This window comes from Equus asinus, chromosome 21 (assembly GCF_041296235.1).
Source record: "Equus asinus isolate D_3611 breed Donkey chromosome 21, EquAss-T2T_v2, whole genome shotgun sequence".
Classification (NCBI taxonomy): domain Eukaryota; kingdom Metazoa; phylum Chordata; class Mammalia; order Perissodactyla; family Equidae; genus Equus; species Equus asinus.
Genome location: NC_091810.1, coordinates 98,361,354 through 98,379,846, shown reverse-complemented (window position 1 = coordinate 98,379,846; position 18,493 = coordinate 98,361,354). Strand labels below are relative to the sequence as shown.

The 18,493-nt window shown below is 48.5% G+C and overlaps 1 protein-coding gene across 10 annotated transcripts in view; it reads right to left on the bottom strand.

The window, feature by feature from the left end:
* MME (membrane metalloendopeptidase) overlaps positions 1 to 18,493 on the bottom strand; it is an 81,311-nt gene that overhangs the window by 49,311 nt on the left and 13,507 nt on the right. For all 10 annotated transcript variants that reach the window (XM_070493753.1, XM_044754601.2, XM_070493754.1 and 7 more), the window contains exons 4-8: positions 5,178 to 5,339; positions 3,818 to 3,898; positions 3,636 to 3,731; positions 3,400 to 3,518; positions 1,658 to 1,723 (exon numbers count right to left, since the gene is read on the bottom strand). In XM_070493753.1, coding sequence (XP_070349854.1) covers positions 1,658 to 1,723; positions 3,400 to 3,518; positions 3,636 to 3,731; positions 3,818 to 3,898; positions 5,178 to 5,339 — 524 coding nt within the window. The remainder of the gene's footprint in view (positions 1 to 1,657; positions 1,724 to 3,399; positions 3,519 to 3,635; positions 3,732 to 3,817; positions 3,899 to 5,177; positions 5,340 to 18,493) is intronic.

Sequence of the window (18,493 nt, the reverse complement as noted above, 5' to 3'; positions counted from 1 at the left end):
AGCTGCAGTGTTTCAGGGTCTCTCTGTTCCTGCAGCTTAGCCAAGACCCAACTAATTTACAAACTCAAGTGCCTACAGGGACTGGAAGGCAGTGTAAATCGAAGAATCATCTAGGAGAGGATCGCTCAAGCCCAGACACAAGACCCAGTCTCAGGTGGAGACCGCGCGTGGCCCCGTCCTGGCTGCCACAGACGAACACAGCGAGAGCTTCCAATTCTACCAGTTTATCAAGACGTCCGGATTCTCAAGTGAAATATTCCAATTTCTTAAAATATTGGCAACTAATCCAAAATTAAACAAAACAAAACTGCAGGCTAAGCAAAAACGCCTCTGTAACCGAGTCGCGCCTGTGACTGCCGGTCAGCGACCTGTTCCAGAGTATGAGACAGCATCGACGTAAAATGCACACAGACACCATCACCAATGGCTTCTTTGAAAAACAAACAAAAAAAGAAACTGCACCACATTCAATGTGTACACTGCCAGGTATACCTTGATATCAGAAACATTAAAATACAAAAAAATATATTTTTAGGATTGAATAAATTTGATATGCTTTTTAGGATACAATCCTAAATATGAAAATACCCCAGCTGATGATAATGGAAATGTGGGCTAATGAGCCAAAACTCTTCTGCAGGTTCAGCTCTGCAACTGGAGGCAGCTGGACAGCTCATAGACTGCCTCACTGTGGCCCAGCAACAACAAGGGGTGATGAACTCACATACCTCCCCCCACCTCTGTCTGTGCTTTTAATTGTGGCCTTTCACATCTTTTCTGCATCTGAACGTGTGCAGCCACTCAAAAAGATATGTTACAGTGAATTTATTCCTTGTTATTTGAACTTAATAATTACGCAAATAAACGCTCAGCATGAACATATTTAGCTAACAATTTGAAGAAGCAATTTCAGCCCCAGTACCACACTGTGACCCGTTGCGATCATCAACGGTAAACTTAACTGACGTCTGAGCTACAATGATGCGGAGGAAAACATTTACAGAGTCAACACCTGCCCCAAATGTCTAAGGACGGCCACACGGCTGAGCCGTCTGCTGCGGCTCTTACGTCAACAAGTCGGAGCTCAAACACAGCGTGAGGGAGGGGAGGCCGGGAGCCAAGGAGAAGCCTCCAGAAGGCCCCCCAGTTCCCAGGGTATGACGCTCCCTGGCTGGCTGACCAGTGTTAGGGTCGGGGGCGGCTGCAGGGGTCTGTGGGAGCCTGCTGCCCCTGCCGAGGCGGTCACCTGAAGGTCCCGTCAGAAGGCCCTGAGGGCCTGGGGATGAAGCGTCTCACGCTGGACCAGTCCCCAGGCCTCCTTGCACCACCCAGACCACGATCAACCTGTTCATTTTCAAAATGACCCAAATTATAGGGGGATTAAAGTATTTAAAATTGACTTTTCAAAATGAGTCATATGACTTAAATCCTAGAAACGAATAAGGAATCCCCAGTTTGTTTCCTTCTGCTGAGAACGTTCGCTCCATCTAAGGGAGCTTGTTGGTACGTCTGACTCTAAGCATCTGTCCCGAGGGAGGAACACAGAGGCGGGCTCACACTCGGCTTCTGACTTTTTCATTATTTCTAAGTTTACACCAGATGACTCTGCACTTTTGTTTTAATTTGTTGGATTTTTTTTTTTTTTTTTTTTTTTTACCTCTTTATATATTCCAGTGCATTCGTAGTAATCTCTGGAGGGGAGGCCAAGTCGAGGTTGGTCGATCTATAAAAACACGAAAGAAGAAAACAGCCACTCAGGCGACACAGGACAGCGGGAGAGGACACTGCACGCCCGTGCACGTGAGCGAGAGCCGAGGGCTCCTGCTGCCTGAGGCGCCACTCAGACTCCGATGAACATAGTCAGGAAGCTGTTTCCACATGACTTCTAAGCGTTAAACTGATGGGTAGTTAGATAATCTGGAAGATTTGAGGAAAACCAAAGAAAACCCAAATGAAAGTACACTGGGACGGATTTTAACGCAGAGCAGAAGGTGGAGGTGAACAAAACACGTCTGGATCCAGGACTGAAGAGTCTCCGGATCTCACACTACAGGACGTTCCGCTTCCTGAGGTTCTGCTATGTGCGCCCCTGGGGACAGTCTCCTCCATGCCCATCCTTAACCGGGATGGGAGAAAATGAAGGTGGAAACCTCCAGGTGACTCGAGCACTTTGCAGCTGGTGGGAATCTCCCAGAGATGCTGTGAGACCCTCTACCCCAGGGGTGGGGACGCCTCCTTGGCTCTCCGCAAGGCTGCCCTGCCCAGGACCCAGCCCCCAGCCGAGACTGTGGAAGGAGAAACCGCTCGGGCTCGTGCGTCTGTTCTGCCCTCAATGCCCAGTGAGGGCACCTGGACACTCGCGGCTCTGGGAGGTGGTCTCTGTGTGCTGCATGGGGAGAAGGGTACAGGGGCAAACCAGAGCGTTCATGAGTTAAAGCAAGGATCCCAAGGGCTGTAAAGAGCCAGAACACAAGGATGGAACCCAGAGGGCTGGCATGGAAGGGCCAACAGGCGTCCCCACAGGAAGGCTCTGCTCCTCCCACCTCCCAACCCTCCTTAGGGAACCCCTCCTGTGACCACAGGACTCCTGTGACCACAGGACACTGGCACTGGGGAGCCGGAGGAGAGGACGTCAGAAGGGAGGAAAGGGTCCATGCAGAAGAGAGCTGGGTTCAATCTTTCATGGTTTCAATAAAAACGACCATAAAGATTTATGCAATGGTGACGTAAATATGACTCTGTGACCTGCAACTTTTGGTTTAGTTTCTTTTACAGGAGACCAAATAAAAGCTCTATAAATTTTTTAGTCCATTCCAAACAGTCATTAAGTATTAATCTCGTCTTAGGTGACCATCTTAGATAAACTTAAATGAGTGGCTTACATTTTAAAAAAGAATCTAATAAAGCCATTTAAAAAGAATGGCATTTTGTTTACCTTAATCGAGAAAAAAGTACAGATGCTCTTTAGTAAGAACAAAATTGTGTTCAAAACCCCTCTTCTACATTCTTTTTGGAAGCAATTAGGAATTTCTGGTTTCCAGACCCATGTTACTCATATAAACCAGAGCACGTTCCTCCCACAACCATACAGAGAAATCAGGGGCTTCCTCTAAGTAGGAGGGGCCTGAAGCCTTTACTTCTTATCAAATCTTCTTTGTTAAGGGAGAAGGATCTACAACAGAGGTAGCAGAAAGGAGAGATGACTGTCTAAGACACAGCATTGAAAATACCTTCAAAATTGGGAACCAGTTAACCGAGACAGAGCGTGAGTGTATCACCTCCGTGCTCACGCAATTCAAGCGAGAATATGCAGTATTTCTAAACATCAACAATGGCAACATGTGTGCAAGTTTTACTACAATTTAAAGATAACTCCGGCCATTGGCCACACAAACTTACGTGAATTATATGGTTCATAGAATTCTTATCATCAGTGCCAACAAAAAAATTAATAATGACTTTTTTCCCATATTTAGAATTCAGTTGTGCAATAGACTTCTCAGCCGTCCAAGAAGTACCTAAAACAACGAAAGGTCAAGGACATCGTTAGAAGCTTTAGCACTGACATGAGACTATAATATAATAACAGATTTTGCATGGAAATTATATTTTTTGAAGAAGAAAAATGGCCTCACCGTATACTTGCTCCCAGTTTTCTGTCGCCACCGGCCAGTCGTAGATGTCCGGCAACAGTCTGAGGAGAGGCTCCCCGCCTCTGCTGTCGATCACAGCTGCGGAGACAACGAAGACCCATCGTTACGGGGTCCACGCATCCCCGGCTGGCACCCTCCGCACGGGATACCCCGAGGGCACTTACATTCGTTCACACACGATCTGTACAGAGTTTTTGCTTTCTGCACTGCTGCTATATCTTCAGTTTTAGTTTCCTGAAGGACATCTGAAATAGGGCATTTAGTAACACACATCAGTATAATCACGCATTGGCAGCTGTGATTAACATTTTCAATGCAGGATCAGTAAAAACCCTGCTTGTGTGTATACATTCACTCCCCGCTTTGTCAAACCCTACAGGAAAAGCCAACCCCTCACAAGAGCACTGTTCTCGTGCACAACTGAGGGTTGGGATCATCCGCCAAGTTGGATGAAAATCTTTTTGACGAGCCTATCTTTTTTTGTGAACAGTGATGTGTACTCTGCTCTGCCATAATAACAGTTACTTTTTTGGAAATTGAGATTAAAAAGAAAACAGTAAGACAGAGGAATCTGGAATTTAATATAATAGTTTTCTCGATGGCTGGAAAATAATTATCTCTGTGTGATTGTACTGTTCGTGCTCCAAACGAATTGAATGAATTGTTCTACTTGTTCGGATGTTAGAAAATAGCAGAAATTGTTTTTCTACAAAGTAACTTCTGGAAGAGCCAGCCCTGGTGGTCTGGTGGTTGAGATCCAGTGTTCTCAGCACCACGGCCCAGGTTTGCTGCCGGGTCAGGGAACCACACCACCCGTCTGTCAGTTGTCACACTATGGCAGTTGCGTGTTGCTGTGATGCTGAAAGCTATGCCACTGGGATTTCAAATACCAGCCGGGTCCCCATGGTGGACACGTTTCAGGAGCTTCCAGACTAAGACAGATCAGGAAGGACCTGGCCACCCACTTCTGAAAAAACTGGCCAAGAAAACCCTATGAATAGCTGGAGCACTCTGACACAGCACTGGAAGGTGAGAGGACAGCACAGAAAGACCGGGCAGGGTTCCCCTCTGCTCTCCACAGGGTTGCAGGAGTTGGGATCTGCTCGACAGCACTACCCACCACAGACTTCCACGGGGTGGAGGATAGCAGATGACTAGACACGACTTTCTCAACTTCCAGGGAGAGTGTCTCAGCTGGGTTAGAGTAAATATACCCCGGGGCTGGGGTGGGAAGACATGGAGGTGCTGTTCAGTGACAGTTCTTTAATTTCTTCTTCTGCAAGGTGCGTAAAGACACCATCTCCGGAAATAGTAGAACTTTATTGTTTGTGCACCTACAAATGAAGGCAGGGGTGCTAAGAGATGTCACCACAGCCGTTTCAGTGTTTACCACCCCTGGAGTGACTCAGCGTGGTCCACAACACTCGGGTTATCTACTCTAACCTTTGTGACCAAGAGTTGTGTCCTAAAATGTGGATATATTAATAGAGAAATCTTTGATGCACAGACACAAACTCCACTAACCTTTCAGAACGACTTCCAGTTCATCTCGTAAAATGTCAAAGTTACCGTAGCGGGAGCTTGTCTCAGGGATGATGTTGCGTTTCAACCAGCCTCCGCAGGCGTACTTAAAAAAGTTTGCGCAGGGCTCGGCAGTGGCATCCATGTTTTGGATCAGTCGAGCAGCTGAAAGACCAGGGGAACCATGAGGTAAATCAAAGGGCGTATTTCTTAAGGAGCTTGGAAGGGGAAAAAGAGACATGCTCGTCTCCTTTATGATCAAGTCAACTGAGCTGATGGTCCTCCTTCGTCCTTACGTAACTGTCAGTCCAGGTGGCACGATGGACACTACCGGCACACGGCCCTCCTCTCCTTCACTCTAGACAGCGCAGGTTGGTTTTACTCTTGAGAGGCCTGGGACCTCCCAGGCCCGCACCCTACATCTCCCTCCCTCCTCCAGATGCTGAGGTTCTTGGTGGCTCCCATCCCAGATGAAAAGAGCACAGGTCCGCCCTGGCCGTCCTGGGCCGGGGTTAACAGGCTTCACTGAGAACTCCAGCTGCTGACTCTGCCCTTCAAGATGATGTGACTTCTGAACGTCTCTGAGACTCCAAGGGTGCGGGGCTGGTAATGGAGTTTATCATTTTAGTAAAGATCTGGAATTCTAGTTATTACTTCTTGGACCTTGCTTACAAAGTTTTTGCAATTCAAATTTGACATCCAATTTGCATTTGTTTATGTAGAGTCTGCCATTATAAAATTGGCTGTAAACTTGGGAGTTTTTCTCACGTCCACTCTTTTATCTTTGGGAACTAGAATGAAAACAAAAATCAACTAACACAGAGTATTTAGAATACGCAAAACACTGACTGTGCCGGTACTGCAGCTGATAGAAAGATGCATAAAACACACATTACTATCGTTGAAGAGAAAACTATCACGTACAAGAGGCCCAACGCCCACAGTCTCCACACCCCAAATAAGCAGATAACCCTCCCCATGCTCTTTCTCATACAAGTTGAACTGCTTTGCCATGAAAACAGAAGAGCAATTGGAATTCATCTGTCTCAAGCGAGTGTAAGTTCTCAAACGAGCTTTTGAAAATACTTCACTTTCTGAGTACATAAATTAATCAATTAACAACGTCAAACAACTGCTGAGCTGTGTGGATCTTTTCAACTTAGAATGGAAATCGTTTCCAGCTGAGCCTCCAGCCCCCACCTGTGACCGCCTTCTGGACCCATGTGCTGGGCTCCATCTCAGGCTCCAGCTCTTCCACACCAGGCTCCGGCACCTCCAAACCAGCCCTCTCTGGGCGTCTGACTTTGGTGGACAGCACAGTCCGTATCATGGCTTCCCAGGCTGAAGCCCTGGGGAGAACTTGCGCTTCTCCCCCCCCCCCCAACACTTGTCAGTCCCTCCTTCCCTCTTTTCTATACTCTTTCCATGATCAGTGTCAACCTAGTTTACATCTTCCTTCCCTTGACTAGAAGCCACCCAACTACTCATCTTGCTACCGATGTCTCCCTACTTTCATACATTCCACACATCTTTCACATATTAAACTTCCCCAAATATCCTTTTGCACAGGCCATTTCCCTGCTCAAAAATGTCAGTGGCTTGACATTGCACAGGTTAAATGACAAACTCTTTCACTTGGCCTCTAATCTTTACTAGACTGATCTTTACTAGACTAAACTCTACTGGACTAATCTTTACTAGACTGATCTTTACCAGACTAAACTCTACTGGACTAATCTTTACTAGACTGATCTTTACCAGACTAAACTCTACTGGACTAATCTTTACTAGACTGATCTTTATCAGACTAAACTCTACTGGACTAATCTTTACTAGACTGATCTTTACCAGACTAAACTCTACTGGACTAATCTTTACTAGACTAAACTCTACTGGACTAATCTTTACTAGACTAAACTCTACTGGACTAATCTTTACTAGACTGATCAAAAGGCTCCCCCTTCTCTGTTTTCCTCTCTGTGTTTTTACACAAACTCTCTGCTCCCACCAGATGGCCTCGCTTCACGCGCCACACTCCTGTGTTCCTGCCCTGTGCCTTGGCTTCCCTGCCCCTCAGCCCACCCTCTCACTCCTCCTCCCATTCTTTCCAAATTCTACCCACCATTCAAGGCTCCCTTCAGCCCCACCTCTTCCCTAAAGCTCTCGCTGCCTCCTCACGAGCCACCTGCCCCATCAAATGACTGTATTCGGTTTCTGCTGAGAGACACCTTGGGGTTTTCTGTGTCTGTAACCTGGACCATGTTGCCTTGTCCCCTCCTAAGATATGTTTTCATTTTTTCATGTTGAGAAATTTGGGCATTTTCAAGGCTCAGTTCAAATCTTCCTTCTTCACGAAGGACAGTCCAGGCAAAGCCCGTACAGCTGGCATCACATTCAGTTTTTGCTGGAAAACCCGTTATCTCCCAGCCTGGTTCTGGTAAGGAGGGCATGTGTGCTCCGGGTCTCACAGAGCCCAACATGGCGCTCGGTCAAGACTTGTCAGGAAAAACTCCAACCTGGAACCTCAGGCAAAGATCAGGAAAGCGATCCAGAAAGGCCAGAGAGATAACAAGTAATTCCCTGGAACAACGGAGAAAATGAAGATATGATGACAGGGGACGTGAAAATAAAGACCCTACGTACGTGGAGGATTAGCACATAAAGTGAAAAACCAGAAAATTGGAACCCAAAGAAGGGCCAGCTAAAGACATTCTGAGCGCACATTTCTAGCAATTTATGTAGCTCCTGTCTTTTAAAATACTTTAAAAAACTTAAACTGCATGTTGCAAAGGCTGCTGCCGTTTTGGGAGCACTTCTATCATCTTCCTTTCTCTGGGGAAATGGTTCCTGCGCCAACACCACAAAGGGCACCACCCTCCCAGCGGGCAGAGCGGTGGACGGGCGACGGGGGAGGAGAGTGAACGAGGAGAGCAACGAGCGAGTCCCAGCGAGGATTTGCACATGCCACGTGTCCTTCACAGCATCCTAATAAAAGGGAGGAGCGGCTGCAGGTTTATGCTCCTGAGTGGGAATCCCCGGGCCGTGGGGACCCTCTGTTCCTCCCACGTCCCCCACAGGAGACAACGGCCTTCCCCGTGGGCGGAACACCTCACCTGAGACTCAGCACAGCTAAACTGCTTACATCTGGACCACAAACCCAAGAGGCAGCATTCCAAAGGTCTGTGAGGTGCACGCGGACAGGAGAGGGGAGAGGCAGCTCGGGACACTCCCCCAGAGTAAGGCTCCCTCTCACCCGGGAGTCACGGGGCAGGCGCTTCCAATCACTTCAAAGCAAGCTCTCTGTTCTGCTGACTGTTCGGGGCCACGGCCAGCGAGTCGTGGCCTAGCGCCTCTGTGCTGGGTCTTTGATGGCCTCCCTTTAATCTCTTATCGCGGGTCTGAGTCCCGTGGGCACCTCATCCTCCGGACCTGGTCTCTGCTGACTTTTCTTTGAAGTCAGCGGTAGACTTGCGGGCAGAAGGGCCGCAGGAAACAGCCGCCTGACTGTCAAATGGGCTGTAATTGTTTTTATAGTTTGTGCTTTGTTTTGAATTACGTGGCCTCTCCCCAGAGCCACACCTGGCTCTTCAGATGTCTGCTTATCTGTGGGTCTTCTGAGTAAACAAAGGTGGTTTAACAACAAACAGAATTATTCACCTTCATAGGCAGACACAAGAAACGATGCAGCAAAGACAGATGTGTTGACGCAGAACGCTGTGGAGCAGATGTTTGCAAAGTGAAAGAAAGAATGCACCATGGTTTGTAAAAATCTGTACAAAAGCAGAGAAAGTTGAGCAGGCATTTATTCACAGCAGCTGTGTCTGGGTGGAGGGATTATCGGTGTGTTGAATTTTGCATTATTTGCTTATCTTTATTTTCCAATTTGTATTAGATGAATATGCATTGCTTTTGCAAAAAGAAAAAAAGTTTATTTTTAATTTAAGAAAATAGTCACATAAAGACAAGAAAAGTAATCTTCTGTTAATAATGAGCTTACTTCTTACGAATGGCAATCCTGAATGTTCTAGGCTGATAATAAGTGACATACCATTTTTTCCACACTAATCTTCTTGTAACACTCTCCCAACTTACTTGACCGTAGGAATTTAAATACGAGCTCAGCCACCATCTGGGAGGTTATTAATTACTGTATTCATTGCCAAGGGTCTGCTCTGTGGCTATGGATTAGGAGACACCGTATAAGCTAGAAATGTGGGGGCGGGGGGGCTTAAATGAGGCAGACCTGTTTTGAATCCCTGCGGGTCACCCCTTTTTGGTGGAACAAGATGAAGAAATCTCCCCAGGATCAAGCAGCTAGTAGATGATGGAGCCTCAGGATGGGCTCTTAGGCGTGTGGTTTCCAGCCCACCCGCTCGCTCCCCTCCAGACTTTGGCCACAGCAGGTGCCGTGGGAGAAGCACCCTCTGCCATTCTCTTTCCACTCCTTCTCAGTCGTCCTTCATTTTCCTTTGCCCAGCCCTCTTCTTTACACCTTCTCCTCCCAGCCACTCCGTCTACTGCGCAGCTTCCCGCCTTCCCCAGGGTCAGCCTCACCACCAGCACCCACTGCTGGGACAGAGGTGGGAGAAAGCCTTGGGACTGGGAGGGTCTGCGGGGCCAGGAAGAAGGACGGGGAAAACCAGATGGACTCTGCACAGCAGGGCAAGCAGACAGGAAGATGGCATGAAGGCCATTATACTCAAGGCACATCCAGGGGGGCGTCTGCTGGAGGCGGACGTGCCTCAGGACTCTGCCCACCCCGGCGTGGAGCAGAGCACGCTGGATCGTGGAGAGGGACAACTCTCAGCGATGCATTTTAGCGAAGTCCTTTCAACTCTGCTAACAACGTGAATCATCCTGAGGCTTTTCAGCATACGGATCCCAGGACCCACTCCTGACCAATTAAACCACAACCTTTGGGGCGGTCCAGGCATTTTTTCAAGGCTTGCTGAGTGGCTCTAACGTGTGGCCAGGGGAGAAGCACCAGGTTAGACAGGAGAGAAGCATGGAAGCTGAGGACGGAGAACCCACATCAGAAGGCAGAGATGTCCCCATCCGTAGATGAGTCCGCACATCTCGTCCTGCCTTTCCACGTGCCAGCGTGAATGGCGCACATCAAGACACCCGTGTCTCACAGTGCGCTCCATCCCAAGCCCATGCACGGCCCTGCAGGGCACCACATGTGCGGCTCCCATGCAAGCCGGCTCCCCCAGCCGGCCCCTAAGCTCCGCTGACTTTGCCCCACCATGTCCTGCCCCGACCCCATCCATGACCAGTTTCCTCCTAGCAGGGGCCATGGGATGTGGGGAAAAGGCCTCTCTACCTCCGCCACTGTCTGAGAGGGTCCCAAGGAGGGCTTCCCGGGCCTCAGGGGACGAGCACTCTCGGGTTTCACTGCCTCGCCTCCTTCTCTCAAGAACCACAAGGACCAACGGGCCAGTCCCGGGAGATCACAAGAGCAAACGCTGCACTGGATTCAGAATCACTTCGCTTCTCCCACGGCCCTTTGTTGGGGGTGTTTTTGTGGAGCTTGACTTCCTGCTCCTTTAAGATAAGCTCTCTCTATCTCCGGGGGCTCCTGGCCTCACAGGCAGCAGACTTGAGGACAACCGCTCCACCAGTTGCCAGACATGATCAGATGGGTGGAATTCCAGCTACATGGAACCCGCTACACGTCTGCCTGGAGAGGAGGCAGTCCTGGGGGTGCCCGTGAGCACCAATGGCCTCTGTGCCACCAGGGACCCCGCCATCCATCCCTGCTCCCCAACAATGTCAACAGTTTGCCAACTGAAAGCAGGATGGCTGGCACTGGACACTAGCTTTGTGCTGTGGCACTTTTTGTGGGTTTAATTTTATCTAATGTTGGTCCATATTTGGTAGGTCACTGATGCTTTCCTGTGAGAAAGAATTCATCAGAATCACAAAACAAATACAGTCGGTTCTTGTTATTTGCAGGAGTTTGTTCTAAGGTCACCACTTACACTGAATTAGCAAACACTCCATCACTGATGGTTGGGGAAACACAGCGTTCGGTTCCTATGAGCCTCTGATCACAAGATCTCCATCAGCTTGCTGATACATCATCTTGCTTTACATGTGTTTCCTTTTAACTTAGAGACATCTATTTACTATACATCACTGATTCACTCAGAGTGAACTCAGCCCACAGCACGGACCTCCTGCCTCAAGGAGGCCCACCTGACACACGTCTGTCCGTAAGCCCATCACACCGTCTCGTGCTGAGGAACCTAGACAGCACCTCAGCCCTGGGCTTGGGAGACATTTTAACATTGAAATCACCAACAAAAAGCGCAAAAAATGCGAAAATCGTGGCACCAACTAGACCAAAAGAGACTCTTGCTTAGTGTCCTTGTCAGACCTCAGCTGGGTCCACGGTTGTGGGTGGCTCGAGTCTTCCACCCACCAGCACTCGTCTGTGCCTGTCTGAACCACAAGAGTTGAGTTTGGGGGACAAATAAATTTCAGCCAGTAGGCGAATTAGCAACTAGGGGATTCACAAATCATTAGGATTGTCGATATTTTTGTCCATTTTATTTTGAGGTTTTTAGAAACATCCAGGAAAATGAACAAAGCAGGCAACAAAATTAAGTGGGAACTGGACCCAAATAACCTCTCAGTCACGACTGGACTGACATCTCTGGCCACTCTGGGGTTCAGGGTCGAACACTAAATAGGTGGGCGTCTATGTACAACACACACCACACATCTGGCTCCCGGGGGAACCTATTCACTGCCTCTTCCTGCTGTGCATGGAGTGAGGTTTCCGGAACGATCTATGAGCACAACTGCTGTCAGCTCGTTCTCCTCGAATTGCCTGAGCCGTTGGCTTTTTGACCCAACCTCACAGCTCTTCCATTTCAGTATCTTAAAATCACGATGACCGGCCTGGCCCGTGACTGCCCTGGAAGTGTCCAGAAGCGGTCCTGGGTGCGAACGCTCTGTGAAGACCGCAGGACGCCCATTTCTGACCCAACCTCCAGTCCTAACAGACACTAAGCCCAAAACCACTTCTTAGGAAATTTGTGACCATTTAGAAATCTCCTCTGACAACATTCTGAAAGCACTGCTGACCTCGCTCCCTGCCGCCCCCCAGCCCCCACCGACCAAAACCAAGCCTGAGGCAGGACGTCTGGAAGATCACAGGGAGAGGCAACGCAATCACGCCTGTCACAGAGACCCCATCCAAGGCAGCGACGTGGAACCCAGTGAAGAGAAGACGGCTAGAAACCAGCACACAGACTAACACTAATAGAAACCACGGTTTTCATTGCAAACATTCTGGATTCTTCCACAATCCACTCCTCACTTTTAGATGAAACCCTGTCCCCAAATTGCTGCTGACCCCTTGGCTGAAGGCGGGTCGAGTGTTACCCCCGACACTGAGTGTAACCTAGACAGCTGGTTTATCCTTCAATTCAAACTCTTTCTGTCAGCCCCTGGGTCAGTTCCGGCAAAGCTGAGGTCAAGTCTCACCTGACCTAGCTGGTCACCACCAAGCGAAGCGGTCACTACACAGCAGTCCAGAAACTGCACGCGCACTTACACCGAGATCTGCGGGAAGCTTCCAAGCACGGCAACACCACCCTCAAGCAAGGAGACCCACTCTGGTGTTCTGGCTTGAGGAGTGATTAGTTTATAACTGTATGTCGTTTGTACACGGGGCCAATTAGCCCTAAATGCACAGGCGCGCACACACGCATGCACACGCACAGCCCATGACCAGTGCACCTAGAGTCCATTCACTATCAGACACAGAGAACGTAAACTAGAGGATTTTAGTTCAGGTTCAGGAAAGATGGTCACGTGATAACAACAGTAACAGAAGTCAACGCTGACACGTGTCAGGCATCAAGCACTCACTTCATGCTAGCACTTCTCTAAATTCTTCAATATTTGCTCTCATTTGACTCTATATGCTAACTATGTTTTGTCCCCATTTTAGAGATGCAGAAACGCACGGGAAGTAATTTGTACACATGAGGTCACACGGTTGGCAAACAGAAAGCTGAGGTTTGACCCCAAGCAACTTGGGGGCCAGAGTCCGAGCATCTTAACCGTTACGCTAAACTGCCCCACTGGTTTTAATTACTTTTTTCCTTACAATTACTCTATAAAGAAGGACATATTACTTCTATTGTAAGGAAACCCAGGCACACGGTGGCAACAAGCCAAAGGTCACCAAGATGACTTTACACAGAGCCCAGGTCCAATTTCGAGCTGATGTTTTTTCTGCCATAACTCCAAATAACATAAAAAAACAAAGAACATTAAAAACTTTCAGGAGCTCCACAGAGAGAGGGAGAGAATCCAAATTAAATTACACAGCAACCACTGTTTGTTTTTTCTGATGCTCAATTAAGATTTTAATTGCTCCATAATATGGGTATAGCTACATGAATTTTTTCACCTCATTTGGCCCTGGATTTTAGAACTTGTTGAGACAATCACAGAAATCTCAGCTCCAATGGACCCACAGTGATGATCTCCAGTTGGCTCTCCCCAGATCAGAGACATTCTTCAGCTGATCTCGGCCCATTTAAACAAACGGTCACAGCCAAGGAAGGACAGTCAATAATCTTCCAGTGGGGATTCTCCGAAATTCACAACCCCAAACACATCCCATCAATAAACGAAAGCCCTGAAGCAGTGTTACAGTTTAGTTAAAGTGTCGTAAGTCTAAAAATAATTTTTCTTTTTAGGTCCAATTTGCATTTTGAATCCTAAAAGATTCTTTGCTAGCAAAAAGCTATCAGAGATTATACTGCCATTTAAATACAATATATCACTTCAAATAAGTTATCAGGGCTACGTGTTGATCATAATGTTAATGAATAATAATGTTCCTTTTTTAAGGAAAGATGTAGAAGGTTATGAAAAGGCCACACTGCTCCCCCAGTCACTCTCGTCAGGTGGATCCCAAGCTCCCTGGACACTGGTGAGTTTCTCTGAAGAGGAAGCAATAAGATCACACACCCAAGTTTCTCCCGTTCAAACATTTTGTTATTTTGGGTCATGCTTTGAACAAGAATAACCAGGCCGACTTCAACAATACGTAATTACCGAGAGAAACTCGAAACATCCTGCCTTCGCCTCCATCTTGGTTAGGGAGCGGCACAAAGACATGACAGCGGGAGGATGAGCCGGGTCAATGGTGCTGCCTACACTGGAGTCAAAACCACAAAAAGCCTCTTATCCAGGGAGCACCATCAAACTCAGCACGTGTTTACAAACCAAGCACTGAGCTGACATCAGCCGCGTTCGGCTCCACATGTTTACACTTTTTAATGAGTAAATAGCTCTTTCCTATTCTAGAAGACTCATAGGAATAAGATAAATCATTTTCCTTCTCCAAAAAGACTTTCTCTTCATGGGGCATGAGAAGACTCTGAAACTTTTCATTTCATTTCAACAAATGTTTTCAAGAACGCCTGCCTGTCGGACACTATTTGGAACTGCACATACCATGGCAGATAAGCTGAGTCGGCCCTCACAGAATTGGCAGGTTTTCTTCTGAAACAAGCCTGTTTCTTTCACACTGCACGTGAACTCCTGGAACAGAACTGCACCTAGACAGGAAGGGCGGCTGCGCTTAGTTCTCATTTTCAATGACCAGACTCACCCAGTCTCAGCTGACAAGCAAAGCTCCTATTTTGTGTGTTACCTGGGGGTTGGGAGTCACCTGCAGCGGCTTCTGTAAATGAGCGTACGCTCGTGCGTGTGAGCTGACCAGGAATCTGAGTGGGCGGGCTACGAATGGAGCAACTGGGGACAGGGGAGCCACCGAGGACGATGCTCAGAAAAAGCAACTCAGCAGGTAGTGGTGTCCAGAAGGGCACAGGGCTCCGTTAAAGGAGAGCAGAAACAAGTTCCCGAGAAGGGAGAAGCTCCACGAGCACGGAGTTGGAAAAGAAAGGACAGAAGTGGAGACTTCGGTCCTAGAAAGCTGAGAAATGACTCCAAGCGTGCTTGCAGGTAACCCGCAGAGGACAGAAGCACTGACACCTGCAGGTGCACCCTCACCCCAAGCACGGCTCTAACCCAGCACGCTGCACGGTAAGCGGTCCATAAGAAGCCTTCGTCCTCAGTTAAGGCCTCTTACAGCAAATCATCACCATCGGTTACTTCAAAGCTTTAGAAACCACACGCGTACTGCACCCGAATCCGAAGACATGGTGACTCCGGCTTCTTTTTCCTGTCAACACTTGAATTAAAAACGACTTCTATTGTTCATTTAAAGTTAGGCGATATCTGAAAATCTTTCAACTTTTCACACATAATTACAGTTTCTTGTATTAAAACAAGATAAAGAACTGATTCCTCTGTCCTAAGTTTTTAACATCAACAGGCGTGGTGGCCGGTGGTTGAGGCAGAAGCAGGCGCCGTGCTCTTCTGCGCGGCATCCTAACTCGGGAGCTGCTCCCTCCGCCGCACACGAGGAACCATCTTTCTTCCATATAACATGTCAAGTCCACAACCTGGGCTCAGGTCCAAGTGGTCTGAGCCGGTCCAGTGAGACTGAGTCCTATTTAGATGGAGCACAAGGGTCAGCAGCCGAGGACGTTCCCAGCGAGGAGCCAGGGAAGGAAGCTACAGAGGGATGAGGACCGACGGGCAGCTGGGTGGGAACCCACTTTCTAGAGCTGGGGCTGAGGCAGCTCCCCAGGCGTGAGCCCGACCCGACACGGAGCCAGAGGCACCAACTGCGGCCTCAGTGAGCGCTTGGGCCTCGAAAGGGGCTGACCCACAAGGGGGCCCGTGGAACCCAACCAGCTGTCAGCTTACCACATCTCCCCACTCTGTTCTTTGTTCTGATTTTATTACCGTAGTTGAAATACATGCTGTAATACAAATACATCACAGCACCTATTGCTACTACCTTACATTCTGTTTTAAAAAATTCGTATTTGCAAAGATACGAGTTTAAAGGGCCATTCGCTCTCAGCAGGCCGTCACACCCTTGCTAGGGAACAGTGTCGAAGGCGCTTCGAGAAGCTTCTGTTCGGTTAATGACTTTGTGTATGCTGCTTCCTTTATTTGATTCACTCAAATAAAATTAAATTATTTCTCTGAACAAATACGATTACTAATATTTTGCTTCTTGGCTTCGAAGTCAGTGAAATCACTAATTGCTATATACATGTCTTGGGGGATAATGAGTCCATTTTGGCTTCAGACTGGCAGAGGAATCAAAGACATCTTAATTTCATTCGGCTAATTTCATTACACCAGAAAATTAAGCCCATGGATTTAACAAAAGCTTTCTTTTCTGAAAGTATTTATAAGTAACTATTGGATCTTTAAGCACATTTATTATAGGTCTTTAATTATTTGGGATTTCGGTAAGAAGGAATTTCTCTGAAGTTCAGGAAAGCCTTGATTACAAGAGAAACTACTTACAAGTAGTTTCCATCCTTTATAGTTGCTGGCTCATTTTTGCTCGAAGCATCGAGCACAGAGAAGCAGATGCTCTGTGGACGGCTGGTCGCCTGCTAATGGGTTTCTGTTGGCTTCCCCATCGTCCAGTCCGTGCCGTGCACCAAGCCCTTCTCAGCTTCAGGGCTATGGTACTACTGACAGACTCCTCTGGATCCAAGAGTTTAAAAAAAGACATTTTGACATCACATTTTAAATGTGACAATTCTGTTTGTTTGTTTTTTATTCTGAAGGAAGGTCATGCCTTTGAGAAATGTTTAAATAAACATTTTAAGACAGGAGCTAATTGGTTCGCTGAGTTTTTATCTAGGCTAGTGAGAAGATAAATAAGAAGGAATTCAGTAGCCATTCTCATTCCATCAAACGGAGCTCCACCGTGACGCGCCAGACAGGCGGGCCTCCAGCATCAACATCTGAGGGTGCTGTTTGCCCCTCCAGCGACACAGTTCCGTATGGCAGCACACGAGCAAAACCCTAGCCTTCAGGGACCAGTTTCCAGATGCGGCGGCCCATCCTATGATTCTAGACTCTCACCCTTGTCAGCAAACATCTACCTCCGTTGAGAAGAGCTTCTCCTGCAAACCTCTCTAGAGGAAGACGGAAAAGCCTGTGTGCTGTGAGAGGACAGGAGTAGAAGAGCGTTTCTGGACACACCTTGGGCGCAAGGGCATGACTGACTTAAGCTGTCAGCTGACTCGGAGCAGGCTCCCCCAGCTGATTTCGCTGAGCCGTGCCCCCAGCTGCTCTCCCCGAGCACCCCACAGCACTGAAGGCAGACCGGCCGAGCAGCACCCACGTCATCACTGCCGCTGCTCCTTCAGGCTTCTGCAGTGGACCCCTCCAGCCTCAGCCGGCTTATCTCTGTCATCTACCAAGTTCCCAGACCTTCTCTGTTTGCTGAAGGCCCTGACACCTCGCCTCCAGTCTTCCCTTCCACGGAAGCTCCACCACCTTCCCAGGTGCCATCGGGGACCCTGTGGACAATGTAGCAGACAAAGTGTCTGCTACCCTCTGGCTAAAGAAATTCTTGACCTTCCAAACTCCCCTCCCTCTTCCCACACTCGACATCGGCACACACATTTTCAAGGTGACATCCTGAGGTTGTTATCGCCCACAACACTTCCACCTTCGGAACCTCTGACCTGAGCGACCCACGCTCTGACCTTCCCATCCTCAGGAGATATTTCATCTCTTCCTTCCCTCTGCACTCGCCCTGGCCTCTCCCTCGGCCCTTCCTCCCACCTTCTGTCCAGGCTGCCCCCTGGGGCACCACCGTTTAAACCGTCATCGCACCAGAGCGTTTCACTCCCTTGTCCCCACAAACAAGCCTACGTGGTCTAGCCAGCCGCACCCCTCTTCCCTCCCAACTCTAGGCTGAGACACTCAGTAAGGCATTCCACACATTCAGTGACTGGTTTATCATCTGTCTCCTTTTTCATCGGGAGCTCCTGTGAGCAGGGACTTTGTTGCTCGCTCCTGCATCTGCAGCGATGGGACTGTGCTCAGTAAAGATCTGTTGAAAGTTCTATCAGTGACGCTGGAAAATCCCGGCAATGCCTGGTTTAATGACATTAAAAACTGTGGCCTTCGACTTCCGCAGGGTCGTCACTTCTGTGCACAGCCCTTCTACGTGGCCCTGGGCAGCTGCCCCTTCTAGCCTTCAGCACTCTCCTCACTGTCTTGCCAGCTCAGTCCCGGGGCAGAGCTTGCCTCTTACTTCACAGGGAAAACTGAAGTAGCTGGACGATGAGCCAACGACTTCCCACCCTCCCCAGCCCCGAAACGTGTCTGCATTCAAACCATCCTGCCTCCTTCTGGTAACGGGGAGAGGGCCCTCCTCCGAGACAGTCCTGCCATCTCTTCTC